The sequence below is a fragment of the Perissodus microlepis genome, chromosome 11 (genome assembly GCF_051167445.1).
Source record: "Perissodus microlepis isolate ML-2025 ecotype Zambia chromosome 11, ASM5116744v1, whole genome shotgun sequence".
Classification (NCBI taxonomy): Eukaryota; Metazoa; Chordata; class Actinopteri; order Cichliformes; family Cichlidae; genus Perissodus; species Perissodus microlepis.
The window spans coordinates 20320619-20336032 of NC_140471.1; the positions used below are offsets into that span (position 1 = coordinate 20320619).

Below are 15414 nucleotides of genomic sequence, written 5' to 3' on the forward strand. Positions count from 1 at the left end.
TTTAAAAAATGGATTGAATAAAATAATATAAGAGTTTTTCTAAATAAACACCTAACACTGATCATTAAGACCCATTCAAATTTAAAATATATTAGTCTGAATGAAAAAAAAATTCAAAACTGAGAAAAAATGTAGAACATAAATTGGTAATCAATCCCAGAGCCTCGCTCATAACCTATTAATAACACAGTCCTGTCCACCTGCAGAGCAGCTGTCCGACTCCTGACATGCTACATTAATAGAAAGTTGAACCTGTTTTAGTGCCTTAGAGTTTGTAGCTCTTAGTTCAGAAACTAGTTTAGCTAACTTTGCATGTATTTTCCGCTGGAGCAGAGAGCATCTACGCAGCAAACAGGATTGAGTTGACCTCCTCTGCCCTGTATGTTTTTTAAGTCCACTGTCAGATGGGCAGGGCGTGTATTTTCTCTCCCTTTCTTTTGCTAACTGATGGCAGGTCTCTTTCACTCTCTCTCAGTCGTGTCCCAGTCCTTGGGTTTTTTATTTCCTCAACGGGACCAGTCTATATTCTGCAGTCAAGGTTATGATCTGGATATTAAGCGAACCCAGCTGATTTGCCTCAGGCGGCTGTGTACTCCTTAGAGAAGCATGAAGACGGGGCTTCAGGCCACCGTGTTCTGTTTCTATTTCCCTCCCCTAATGTTAGCCTGAGCCTTGTTCTGCTCCAATTGAGATGCATTACGACTGTTCAGAAAATCAGTGCTCCCATCAGCGTTGTCTTGGAAACTGTTGAGCTTATCAAGCCTATATGACCCAAGGACAACTCGTACACCTGAATAGCACCGTCTCTGGTTTTCTTCTTAAGGAAGCTTCGAAAAGGCAGCATGTTTTTAGACACTTTTAGAAACAAAATACACCTGGTTGTATATTATGATTTTTAAAAAACAAAACAAAACAAAACTGCTATACAGAGGGCCCACGTTTGTAGTTTAACATATTTAGCAGGACAAACTTTGTGTATATTAGTAACACTCATCATCTCTTTCATTTGCCCTCAGTCACATACAGTATTATCTCCTTGCCTTCCTCTGAATATTCTTTTATACATATAAACATGAAATCCCTAGAAGGGAGGATCCTCGCTCGCAGTCATAAATTCTAAAGCGAGTGAAGCGCTGGATCCTCTTGCTGAGTTTTTCCAAATGGTTGTGAGAAATAGTGGTTGTGCAATCTCTAAAGGGGGATTAAGCCTGTGGAGAAAAGGAGAGGAGGGGAAGATGAAGAGAGACACAGAGAAGGATGTGAAGGAGGAAATTGTGTTTTTGTAGGGAAGTAGTGATGGCAACCGCTATTGAAAGGAGAAAACATCACTAAGAGAGAAACGGGAGGGAGTGGGGGTGGGGCGGCTGGGAACGAGAGTGCATGATGACCAGGATGGAGGTTTAAAAGAAAGATGGAGGAAGTGCAGTATGCTAATGGATTAATAAGAACAATGGAGAGTTGTGGGTCTGTTTAACGTCATATGAAACCAGGCTGTTTAAAAGAGACTTCAAAGAGACTAGCACCCAACATAAACTAAACTGACAGACACTCACACAGAGAGGCAGAGCCCAGAGCACCAGGGAGACCGGAGGTGTCCTCTGCCATGCCTGATTAGAAATACAGTTAATGGAGAGGCATGGCTGAGAGACAGCAGTAAGCAGGAGTGTGTGCGTGCGCGTGCTTTTATTTAATGTATCTGTTGCTTGAAGCACTGCGGTCTACATTCGCTGTGATCAAATGGCATCTCCGGAAAGAAGCTGACATCCATCCGACGGCATTTTTGACATGATGCTGTGAACAGGAATATGTAAGTTTTTCTGTGATGGAAGGCTCCGATGTTGGTGTCTGTATTCATATAAGAGCTCTGCTATGTATGTGTTCCGCCAGAAACGGTGAAGAGAGAAATATATCCAAGATTCTGCTACATTGTGTGGTTTTGTGTTGTTGTTTCATAAAGGTCAAGCAAGGCCGACGCAGTCTAGCAGCTGTCAGTGAAACAGAAAGGACAGAGATTGCAGAGCGAGTACTGAAATTCAGGCTTCCTGCTAGTCCTGGAATTTGGACAATTTTGAGAGGATGGAAAAAAGTGAGATAAACAGTCTGGCAAATTCCTTCAGGATATCCGGGGGAATCTGAATTTTCCAAATCGTTATTTTCCAGGAATCTACTAGGAACGATTTTATAACTGGCATGTTTCCTTTTATGATGGTTTTCAGTCCAAATTGTGACAAAAGACCAAGCTGGGTTTGAGTTTAAAGTGCATTACAGATGTGGTCGGGTCCTGCACTGTGGCTTACAGGAAAAAACAACAGAAGATAACATCAGTGGTAAAGCAAATGCGAGAGCTATAAAGAGATACAATAACACATCCTATAGCATGGTAATTTTGTAAGTGCACTCAGCTTTTTCACCAATATCGCTGCACAAACCTCTAGCACCTCTGCTGTGAACCATAACTAATGTTAGTAATGTGAACATACTGCACAGTTCAACACTCAGTACGGTAGCAGCTTTACAGAACGCAGCAACCCCTGTAGCTCTCCTTCAGTCACGCATGAGTGCAAACTGCCAGATGCCACAATGATCACCTATTAAACATTAGTTTCTTGTATAACTGTATATAAAGATGTTAGGGACAATAGCAAGACTGTATATAAAAGATAGACCTGGAGATGATTTTGAAGTCTTGGGTTTGGCATTTTGCCCGTTGTGTCTTTGGCTTTTTGGAGCCAGTTAAAAGAGAATGTAATGAATGATTATGTTATTATGGTAACTAATGCTAGAAAGATTTTTTGCGTCCACACTCACATATGTGTGCTAATTAGTTTTAACATCTTACTATAATACAAAAAATCTGTGCAAACAAATTTGCCACACAGATGCATTGTAGGCCCCTTGACGAGCTTTATCCATATCAGACATCATGGTGTCATTATGTGTCCTAGCAACCACTAGGCTAAAGTGGCCCATTTTTAGCATGCAGACCTTATCTAAGCGACCATCTAAAGTATATCAGTCTGCAGAGAGCATGAACAGGTCAAACTGTACAGTAGTGTGAGTAAAACAAAACTAAAAGATTCTCACACTCTAAATGGTTCTATTTCCCGCTGTCAGAGAAGTGCGGTAAATTTTCTTTAACACCACAAACATGATCTAGAAGTCCAGTTCTATTACTCGATTAGCTGCAGTCGATTAGCCCGTCAGTAGCCACCAGTAACTAAAGGCAGCCACTGCATTAATTATGACTTAATTAGACCCTAATGGAACATAATTTGTTGGTTATGTAAAGATTCGCTTCCTGTACACATGCTGCCTTTTCAAAGAAAGTAATGGAGACCAAACATTTTCTTTGTACCAGATTGTAAAGATGTTTATTTCTGGTATAGCTCTGGAGGTTTTAACATCCAAAGAGCTTCACTTCCTGGTTTGAGTATTTTTTTTCATCCCAGGTCAGGAAGTTTCCATTTGATGACAATTAAACAGTTTTTATTTGTTATATTACCGGTAATATTTTTCTATCATTCATACAGAAATACGACATTTACATTTTTATTCACATTCACATTTTTTCTGCTGTTTAGTGGCAATATTTAAAACACAGTTATTTTTCTACGTCTTAAAGTAGTCCTTCACAAATATGATAGATTAAACAGTAATAATATACACAAAACGTATTTGTCTGAAGTGTGTTTTATGTATAAATATCTATGATTTACACATCCATGTTAAGCTCTATGTTACTAGCTTACAATATCCCACTTACTATATCCTCACAAGAGAGTTTCCCTGAACTTGCTTTTCCCCTACAGATATTAAAAACAGATGTTTAATGTTTATTTTAAAACGTTTTTAATTTCTTATTTAAAAAAAATCTTGTAATTAATATTTCTTTTGTGTGTCTGATGTTATCTAACGGAGCTGCAGAAGTGATGGTCAGGAAATGTTTCTAAAGGCTGATATGAGGTGGTTTGCAATAAGTGCTTTGTTTTCTTTTATACCTTACTCAAACTGAAACTGGTCGAGTGGCTAAGTGGGAACGTATAAACTGATGTAACATGTTACATTTTAACCTTGTCAAAAGTTGGTGGTGGTGTAGCAGTTCAATAGATTTCATTGGATGTTTTTTTCTCTCCCCAGGGGGTGAGAGATCACAGTTAAGCGTGTATGTGCTGGTGGATGGATGCCCTGCACCAATTTTTTTTTTTCTTTCGCGTGTGAACCTGAGAGATAAAATCTTGCAAAGTTACAAAACGCTGTGAAGTAGAAGACAAGCTGACAAGACCTTTTTAAATTTACGCCTCCAGTTGAGTCAGCTTTTAATCCGAGAACAGTAATTTGCCCAACTCTGCTGGAGAGTACATTAGTGATGATTATTGATAAGATTTCATCAATACCAGTGTCATTATTGATTCTGCTAATAGGCCTTATTCTTTATCTATTTGCTTATTGATTCTTGATCAATTTTCTGTGTGAGGAAAAGGCCCACAGATGTTTTATTATTTGAAACAGAAGCAGGATAAAAACGGCTTTCATGTGTGCACTGCTCTGAGTCTGATGCCATAATTTCTTACTCTGGAGCTGCATCTGATAGATTAGATATTCTAGTTCTCGAATCCCATCCCTGGACTACATATATGCACATCATATACGGAGAGTACAGCAATAACCTGAACACTAAAACTACTTGACTCACAGGAAAGACAAACAGTTAAATCTTCCCTCTTGTTTTCTGCTGTACACGGCACTTTGTGCTTCCAGAATCCTATCAGGTGGAATTTAGAAACGCTGCTCTGCAGTTCTCTTATTTCCCTGGCTGCTAAGCAAACCTAAACTAAGCTAAGCTAAGCTAGCTGTGCACAAACACCGTTTTTTTCCTCCCGGGGGCACGAGAGAAATCACCGTGGCCAAATTAATTTTCTCCCTTCTGCTTGTGCTGCTGCAACCTGAGGGATCATTGAGGCAGAGAATCAGCCAAAGAGAAGGGAGATGGTGCTGAAGGAGAGAAGGAAAGGGGAGCAGTGGAATTTTAATGTGGCTGTGTCTTGTCTCTTGCTGCCTGCCAACGAAAAGCAATTACTATCATAGCTCCCCTCTCTGCTGTGTGTGTGTGTGTGTGTCCGTGTGTGTTTGTGCTTACCTTTGAGTGGGTGTCTGACTGCACTTTAGAACACAGGGATTTGGTATGTTAAATGTACAAAGGGTAGATTGGCTCATATCCTGCAGGGTTTTTGGGAACACTGATATACTAGATGGTTGTTGTGTAGAACTGGACAGTAGTTAGAGTGTTGTTTAGATATCGTAAAACATTGGTTTTTAAACTTTTTGTGCCCAAAGGGCAAGACAGATTTTCAAGTCACACCTGTATAACAGCCTCTGAGTGTCATCTGAGATGTCATCAGTTCTTCTTTTGATTGCATTTTTTTTGCACCACCTGGACCTACCATACAACACCTGTAATATTCTAAAAGAATGTGTCACAAGGTCCTCTGGAATGCCACTTGCCTCCAACAGCTTATCAGACACGTTCCCGCAATCCAACAAACAGTTTAGCTTCCTTTGGTTCAAATCCAGCTCTCTTTTTGAAGCGGGCCAAGCTACTCTCAAAAGGGATGTTTGGTTTCCAAGTGCCTCCTTAACTTGCTTGGCATGTCAACCTTAGCCAACTTCTTCTAACAGATGACGCACGCAGGCCAGGGGGCAGGGGGTTGGCACAATGAAGCTATAAGATGGCCAGCTTACAGGACACCATCTACATGCAGTTTTCATTTTTCCCTTTTGTTTAGCTGTGGGGTCCTTGGCATTGGTTAGTTGTGGCTAGCTTGCCATAAAAATGAATTCCCCCCCCCTGCTGTCAGTCCTGACTCAATCATAGGTTTTGATGTGTCAAATATTTGTAATATGCACCATCTAGAAACTGTACAAACAGACTTTTCTGGGATTTTGTTTTTTAGTTTATTTTTTAGTGGATAGAATTTGTCAACACACAGGAAATTAAAAATTCATTTGTTTGTCTTTGTGCAGTTGTGTAATGCAATATTTATGTATGGTTGTCACAAAATCCCAAGGCACACTTGGACTTAGTACACTGATGTTCTTTAGCAGCCCCATTCTGGAAACACTGCCTTTAAAAAAAACAAAATCGACTCTATAAACAATTATAAACGTTCATTGTTCTTAGCTAACCACCCTTATAGATTTATTGCTTTGTTTCTCCAGTAAGACAGGAGTCCGTCATTTTGAGAATCTCACTGAGTGTAGAGATGACCACTTAGAGGGGCCCTGATAAAAAGCTTGACAGATAGGAGACAGGCGTCAGGCAGACTGATGGACAGGTGGAAGTGTTTCCAGCATTCTGAGGCTCAGAGCTGTAGGAAGGCTAAACGCTGAGTGGACTGAGTAGAAAGGTGGGAAAGATATGAGAAGAGTTGCCTCCTCTACCATGCTTTCAAAGAAACCCTCTGATGGTAACTACCCCCCACTTCTCACTCTACATTTTCAGGATGCGGAGGTTCGCCTACTGTAAGGTGGTTTTGGCCACTTCTCTGGTCTGGGTGATGCTGGACATGTTCATTCTGCTCTACTTCAGCGAGTGCAACAAGTGTGATGACAAGAAGCCGAGAGGACTGCCCGGGAGAGACGGTGAGGGTGTATCACCACACAAACCCATACACAGACACATTTTTATGGCACTGTCAAGCATGAAGTTTGAAAAGCTGAATATGTATCCTCTGTAGACACCATGTCCAGACCGCGAGATGGGCCTGGTGAAGGAGGGAAACCTGTGGTGATCCCTAAAGAGCAGCAGGAGAAAATGAAGGAAATGTTTAAGATCAACCAGTTCAACCTCATGGCCTCGGAGATGATTGCTCTCAATCGTTCGCTGCCTGACGTCCGCCTAGAAGGGTGAGCTGCCTCTCCCAGCAACAAGTCCTGTGTTTTGTCATGATAATAACAATAATACATCTTTTATTAGTGTTATTGTTTTTAAATGACATGACCTATACAGTATAGCAAAATTAGGAAAACTTTAGATAGGAGATTTAAAGAAATGTCTAGTAAAAATGTCATATCTTAAAATGGGATAACATACAAAACTAAATGTAGGTTAGAAGCACCTCTGAGTATTCGTTAGGAAGTTATTAAACTTTGATACTCGGAGAGCAGAGAGGGTGTGGTGCCCTCAAAGATCTCAAGGGAATTTGAACTTCCTGAAAAACAGTCAGGAGTTCCTAATTCGGTATTCATATTGTATGAAGCATGGCCTAAATATCCTCTTTGTGTTATGTTGTGTAGTAAGTATAAACATAAATCATTATATGTTAATATTAACATATAATGATGTAATGTTTGTGTTTGTTTTGCGGGTTTTTTGTGGTGTTCACAAAGCTTCCCACAATTCATATTATTATTTTTTTTCCAGTTTCAACCAGCTTCTGTTTTTCCTTTTTGCAAATCATTTGAGAATGGTTTTCATGGAAAAAACCATTTAAAAGACAAATGTTTTTGGAGAGCTTTCACACTGTGTTAAAACAAACTCTGCTGAGCACCATTTGTGTTGGTTTCAAAACTGCCAGTTGAGCTCTGGTGAGAATCAGTGTGCAGGATTTCATGACAGTAGATACGGTCATGTGAAAAGGAAAGTTTACACAGGGCTCTGTGATTAAATGGCTTATAGGACCACCTTTAGTTGTAGTAACTGGAAGTAATCAGTTTTTCTATGACTGTATAGGTTTCTCACATCAGTGATTAAGAATTATTGCCCACAATGTTGCTTCAGTTCATTGATGTTTGTGAGGGTTTTTTCACAGCTGTCTTAAGGCCCCACCACTGCATTTCAGTCAGGTTGAGGTCTGGACTCTGACTGGATCATTTCAGCACCTTGATCCTTTTTTTTAATGCTGCTCATTGTAGATTTGTTGCTGTTTTTGGACCATTGTCCTTTAGCCTGATCCAATTTGGGACAAGTTTTATCTATCACACAGATGTCCTCACATTTAACTCTAGGTTACTCAGTGACTGCAAGGTGCCCAGGTCGGTTAAAGCAAAACAAGCCCAGCTGTGCTGATAGTTGCTGATGTGCTCTGTTTGGTTTTCAACAACATAACGTGACCATTATGGTCAAACATCTCCTCATTTGGTTTGCCTGTTGAAAAGATATTGTTCCAAAACAATTGTGTGGGGTTTTTCTCTCAGATGCAACTTTGCAAAATTAAGCCATGCTGCAATGTTCCCTTTAAAGAGAAGCAGCTTTCTCCTGGGAATTTCGCCCAAAAAGCCATACTTATTTAGTCTTTTAGTAATTAGATAGATAGATAGATAGATAGATAGATAGATAGATAGATAGATAGATAGATAGATAGATAGATAGATAGATAAGTATTTATTGTCATTGTCAGAGAACAATGAAATTGCGTTTGGAGCTTCCGTACAACCCATAAATACAATAATAAAGAAAATAATAAATACCCCTAATTGTGCTGTCATGAACTTTAACATTCAGTATGCTAACTGAGGCCTGGAGAGTCTGAGATGAAACTCTTGGGTTTTTGCCAGTTTCTCTGAGCACTGGCACAGTTTGACCTTGGGGTGAATTGGCTGGGACATCCAGTCCTGGGAACATTGTACACACCTGAATGCTCCAGACCAGCAACTCGAGTTGCTCACACTTGCTGATGATCAGTTAATCAAGTGCACCTATCTGCTATTTACACTCTTAATTCCTATGGAAGCAGTGAGGGTGTACCTAGTTCTTCACAGGATTGCATGTGAATACCTGTGAAAATGTTCTTTTTGTGACTGCATGTGGTTTTAGAGCAATTCATTCATTCAAGGCTGCTTTTAAATCCAGCTGATGATAAAGTGCTACCAGAACAGTTTTCATTAGCACATCAGCACAGGGATTTTTGTCTGATTGCTCACGGTCACAAAGAAGTAAAGCAGAGCCGTGCTTGTGTTTATTATATGTGTTGTAAAACTGCTTGACGTAGCCAACCCAACAGTAATTGTGTCTTAATATTGCAATCAGTGAATGAAAGCACCATTCTGAGCACCTTTATTCTGCAAGGTTTCTGTAAACTCATGAATGAACATGTGGTGACTGTGGGCAGTCATATTTACACAATTGCTGCCCATAAATAAATCCTAAACCCTGTCACAACAGCCAAAGCATCATTTTAGTGATGTAATGTTTTTTTTCAACAACACTTTTATAATATAAGTTATGTGTGAAATTCATATATCATGTGAGCAGAATTTCAATGTTGACTGTGTCTGTGTGTGAGTGCAAGTGGTTTTAGGTTGAAGGTTGTTCAGTCTTCAGACAGGCAGACGATGTGCATCCAGCCAACAGCTGAAAAGATATGTCAAGGTTAGCTCAGGGAGGTGGAAAGCAGCCCCCCCGTCTTTTTTTTCTTTTTTGCTTCAGTAGAGGAACATGCATCAGAAATGAAGGTTTTTGGAGCGATGGAGAGGAAGACTGACTGAGAGGCGCAACAGTGACAGGAAGGGGCACATGCACAGTAGACAGGCAGGAGAGTAAGAGGACCTTGATCCGTGAAATGGGTTTTAGTCTTTGAGCGAGAGTTGATTACTAGGTGTGTTTTCACTCAGCCTTCCCCCCGTCTATCTGCTTTTCCAATTAGTAGATAAGACGGAGTCAATATCGTGCAAGGGAACGTGTGGCTGCGTGTGTGTAGGAGTGCATGCATTTGTGTCTATTTCACTGCGTATTTGTGTGTGGATCAGCAAGTTTAGGGAAACTGGCTGAATTCATCACAAATGAGGTTGTCATTAGCTGATACTTGAAAGGGGGGAAAAAACTCACTTATGGTTTATTAAGGCCCGAGCACTGACAGTGCGAAGGCCATATTGTAATTAATTTGTTGCATTATTACGTTTCTGTCAAATGAATCTGGGGATTTTACTTTAATAAACTCCTCATAGTTTAATGTAATCATCTTCATATTTGATCAGTCTTGAACTAAAGACTTTGGTCATGCTAAATTGTGAAGCTTTTGACTTTCTTTTGATTGCCGTGTCCGTGATGCAGTGGCGAGTTTTAGTCATTCAGCATTAAATTTTGATGTGTAATTCGCACATAAATTGTCCAACTAGCCCCAAGCTTGACGTGATTTATAAGAGTTCATATATGACAGTATTTAACATGTTTTACACTCTGATCGAGGCAGGATCAGCGCATTAAATTTTGACCAGATAACCCTCAAAGAGTTGATGTTACGTTATTATGAGGGCTGTGAGTTTTTATTAAATGGTGGATCCGCTGGTGGCATTCCAGACTTTGATGTGCTGCCACGAGGAGCCAAAATAGTATAACTGAAATAGGCCTTGTTCAGTCTGTTCCAAACTTGACACTTAATAAGATTCAGACATCTATATCCCAATAGTCAATGATATTTTGAGCACCAGCTAGTGGGAACAGGAAATGTCAATTTTACTTTGATGAACTCCTCACAGGTTCACCATATTCACCTGAAAGGTTCTGCGAGTAAACTTCAAGCCTTCAGTTCAGCTCAGCTTTATTTCCATAGCACCAAATCACAACAGTTACATCAAGGCGCTTAAAGCCTTGATTAGGGATGGGTATCGTTTAGGTTTTATCCGATACCGGTGCCAAACCGGTACTTTTGAAACGGTGCCGGTGCTTAAACGGTGCTCAAACCGGTGCTTAAAGAATGGAGAACACCAACTTTGTCCAAAAACCTCTCATGTTCAGGTGTTTTTTTGTAAAAAGATAACAATGTTAGCCTTTTCTGCAGCTATGGGGCATATATGGTATCACTCTTGGCTGGAAGCAGTGCTTAAACAATGGAAAAAACACAAACTTTATCCAAAAACCTCTCATGTTTAACTGTTTTCCACTTTTTCTTTGGTCATTTTTGCCTTTTTGGCCAGGGTGAAGGGAGTATCTGCCATCAAACAAGAAGACAGCCGCATGTAGCTATGATGATGTTTGCTAGTTCACCTTACATGCATTAATGTAATAACGTGGTTAGCCTACTCAAGGTAAATTACACACGAACAACATTACGCTACTCACGCAGAGAAGAACGGCTGCTGCTGCCATCATCATCCGTCATCATTTCTGCTACACTGGCAGGGCTAGGGGCCAGGACTCTATTCTTCGGGTTTTTGGGGGATGTTGCTCCGGGTCCGATAACTAGCAACCCACCCGCAGTAGATGTGCACGGAGTGAGGTCTCGCAGCAAGCTATCAAATACGGCGCATTTCTCGGCTTTTAAAAAAAACGCTATGCGTCGCCAGGTGTTTCATCGGATTTGAGGTGTTACCTCCTTTGACAGTATCACAGTATCAGCTTAAAGCACTTGTTGCAGGCTGCTGAGTTTGCATCTTTTGCTGTGAAGTACAGCCATACATTTGACCGGTCCTCCTTGGGCATTTTTAATCTGTAGCTCTGCTCTAAAAGAACGTACGTACCTGGACCCACCTACTATCCTCGGAAACGTAAAATGATTGGCTAGAATCTAAAGTGTATCACAGCTCAGGAAAAAAAAGCACCGAAATAAAGCACCGAAATGTGCGCTGCTTTTCGGTCTGGTTACTACCGTTTATGTCAGAACCGGTGCCATCATGGCACCGGATACCGGTACCCATCCCTAGCCTTGATTATGTTTTAGTGTGAAGATTATGGCAGTCCACCCTAGGGCCATGGAAATTCTCCATGAATCACCTTTCATGCCGTTTGTATTTAATGGCTTTTGCACGTCAGTGTGGCAAAATGGCTGTTTTGTGCCACCTACAATATTTCAGTGAAGCCACCCCAGCACCATATTTAATCTGCATTTATGTTGTTTTGTCTTAAGATAGACGAAAAGCCTGGAGTTTTGAGCCATACCTTAGGCCCAACAGGAAGTCAGGCATTTTCAATGTAACATGCAGTTTTGGCAGAATTTTGACCATTTTCTTGTCTTGGACTTTAACAAACTTGTGCAAGAGATTTAATTTGATGAGCTTTAGAGTGACCTGACAAAATATAAAGGGCACCATGTAGTCGGCCAAGGAAATGATCTGGATCTTTTTTGTGCAGCAGCCAATTAGAATGCAGGCCTTTTGACATCCACACGCCCCGGCCGAAGATCGCTACTTTCTGACGTTACGGTCACGCCTGTGTGTGTGTGTGTGTGTGTGTGTGTGTGTGTGTGTGTGTAATTCTATATGTGTCTGGGTGGATTTACAGTATGTGAAAATACTTTCCATGACCACACCTTTCAGAAAAGCTTTTTTTTTTTTTGGTGATGACTACATTGTTGTTTTTGTTGTTTTTTGAGAATGCAGACTTTTATTGGTGTGTGTGTGTGTAATGTTGCAACAATAATGCTGTTTAATTAAAGCCAGTGCGCACGCCCATGTTTAAATATCCCCACAATTCCCTGCTTGAAGACGCAGCCTGTAACTCATTAGCTTGCTTTGCCGTTGCCAAATGTTGCTCCGCCACCCTGACTGTTCGAGTGCACAGGGCTCCCTACAATTGCTCTTTAAAAAAAAAATTGCTAATACAAATAAACATGTTTGCGACTGGCTCTGTATAGACACATGGTCTTCTTTTTCCTCTGCTACACACCAAAGATCATGCCTTAAGTCATGTTTTTTTCATGTGAGCGAGAAATAATGAGCCGCCTTAGAAAAACATTAAAAGACTCAAAGGCTGTTTCTGTTTTTACAGTGAATCATCTTGTGTGCTCATCGACCTCCCTATTTTCGAGCATACGAACATGCACACCCCAAACACTGAGAATTACTTCGTGTTTTTAACGTGCTCCACGGGCAGCTGCAGGAGAGAATACACTCTTGACCTCCTCTCCTCTGTCGCTCTTGCATTCCTTGAGTCAGAATCAACCGCAGAGAGAGCGAGGAAGCATTCCGGCGCTCAGGATGATCACAAGCAGGAGGGGGAGTTATAAAGATGGAGGAAATCAGATCCTATTCCATTTGGCTCTTGTAAGAGCTGAATTTGTTAGAGGAAGGATGTCGGGCTGCTTTCAGTTTCGTCCTCCAACACTTAGAAAACACTTAGAGTGTGAGACAGTTTTATATCGGGCTTGCATGCAGGTGTCATGGCAGGCTACAATTTTTGCTTGACCTACAGATGTGTGTACAGATGATTCTGCTCTAACTCTAACCAGGTGACCCACAAACCCATACTTAATATATGTTATTCACAGGGATTTTAGTGGAACATGTTGCTTACTTTTGGTAAACATAAACCTGTAAAGAAATTACTTTGCATTAAAAAAAGAATATTGTATGTAGTATGAATAGGTAGTCCTCTATGCAGCATTTACTGTAGTCTGTGTAACACTGAAGTAAAGCAGTCAAGGCCAGCAGTAAGGAGTTTTAATGTGACCCCTAAACTGATTTTGATGGTTTTTATAAACTCAAGGCAACCTAAAACATAGTGGAAGAATTTCTGGAAATTCATTTTAAACATTTATTTGTAGGAGCGGGTATCTGTGCTGCTTTACAGCTAGTGCAATAAAACGTTATGAGCAAATAAAGGCAGCTACAGTGAAGAGCCATAGTGTTGGAGTAGCTACATCGAGCAAGAAGGCTGACAAGAAGACATCGGAAGGCTGATTTTCATATTGAACTGAAATCAACCTTGAAATTGTCAGATTTATTTAAACTGTGCAAACTTCGTGCCTAAATCCTAAAGCGTCAGACATACAGGCCAGAACTCAGCCTACAAAAGGTCCAATCCAGGGGACTGGATTGCTTTGCGAACTGGAAATTGCAGATATACTTTTTATTGTTTTGCACCAGGAAGTATTTTGTCATAAATCATTAGAAATGGATCAAGTCTTGAGGGAGATTGTCTGAACTGTTAATTTAATTGGAGCCAGAGGTCTGAATCATCATCAGTTTTACAGCCTGACAAAGACATTACCTATGGCCTGCCATGTCGCACTGAAGCGGGATGCTTCAGCCAAGGAGCCGTGCCCACACATTATTTTGATTTACGACAGGAGCGTTTCTTTGTAATGACAGCGGACTGACTGAACGTGAATCATCTGTTTTATAGCTGGATGGTTCATTAAGTGTGAGCCTTTTCAAAATATGTTTGGACTTTTTTGCACTAAAAGAAAGGGGCAAATCTGGAGGTGTTTTTTTTTTTTTAATATATAATTGGGTATTACGCAATGTTTTTACTGATGCAGGGCTGTTAAGATCAAACTGCGTATGTGTGAGGCCCAGCCATGAACAGAAATGAGCTTGACACCTCGCCTAAGGAGTGTATACCTGACAATTTGACCATTTAAAATGAAGTGTTTCTCTGGAAGTACTGTGGAGAGCTATTTAAAAAGATGTGACTATCTTCACTGTGCTAATATTTGTCGTCTTGTGCCTGTTGTCCTGTGTTAGACAACTCCATCCTTCACTGTCTCTCAGTAAGAGAGTTTGATGTGTGCACTCAACACTGCAACGAAAATGACTCACACTCTAATTAATATCACTAATCAAGTGTGATCATGCTGACCCACTAATTCTGTCTTTCTCGGTCTAAATCTGGGGATTTACGCTCGGATACTCGTTTATTATTCACCCTCAGTTTTCTTTGAAGTTGATTACGATGATTTTTCACAAGGAGCAAAATGATGATCTGAGTGATTTTAGGACTGTCTAATGTGGTTTAGTTGATTTTTTTTTTAAACTCTTATATAAAGTCGATGTAGCTGCAGCTCTCACAGTCGCACAGAGCCCGGATTGTTACGTGTCTCCTAGGATTTTTCTTTTTCCTTTCTTTGTTCGGTCTCTGCAAGTTCATGTTTGTCTGTTTAAAATCAAGTCTGCGTTTTCACTTACTGCCTGTATTGTTGCCTTTTTTGAAGCCTTGTCTGCTGTTAGTTTTTGATGCATCTCGCACACCTTTTCTTTTTGCTCCTTTGTATTTTTTGTTGTTTCTGCTTCATGTTGTATGTTCAGCTGTTTCATCATTTGTGCTGTGCAGTTATGCCCTCTTGAATGAGCTTGCCTCGTGCTAAGCAACTTTGTATCATTCTGCACACAAAGCATTTGGTGACATTGAAGATTTTTGAAATTTAGAACTAATTAAAATAAGCAGACTGTAGATTAATAACTAATTTAAAATATAATTCAATCTCTGAAATAATGCCAAGTCTGTTTTATAGATACAAATGGTTATACATTGTATCAACCTTTTTCTAACCAGTTCCAAACTTTTTGGCCCAAAGTCTTTTAGAATACTGTAAATAAATGATGCACCAAGCTACTCTGACATCGTTCATTAGTTTTGCTTACTTCTGTTTTGGGTTGAGCGTTCTACTCTGAGCACCTCCCGAACAGACAACTGACACCATTATAGCTCGTTTCTGCCTCTTCTATCTGGAGTCTCATTCTCTCAGTCACTACCCACTGCCT

The 15414-nt window shown here is 40.4% G+C and overlaps 1 protein-coding gene across 1 annotated transcript in view; it reads left to right on the forward strand.

The window, feature by feature from the left end:
* galnt1 (UDP-N-acetyl-alpha-D-galactosamine:polypeptide N-acetylgalactosaminyltransferase 1) overlaps positions 1 to 15414 on the forward strand; it is a 56323-nt gene that overhangs the window by 27951 nt on the left and 12958 nt on the right. Inside the window, exons 3-4 of the mRNA XM_084943046.1 lie at positions 6500 to 6639; positions 6735 to 6903. Coding sequence (XP_084799172.1) covers positions 6501 to 6639; positions 6735 to 6903 — 308 coding nt within the window. The 5' untranslated portion in view covers position 6500. The remainder of the gene's footprint in view (positions 1 to 6499; positions 6640 to 6734; positions 6904 to 15414) is intronic.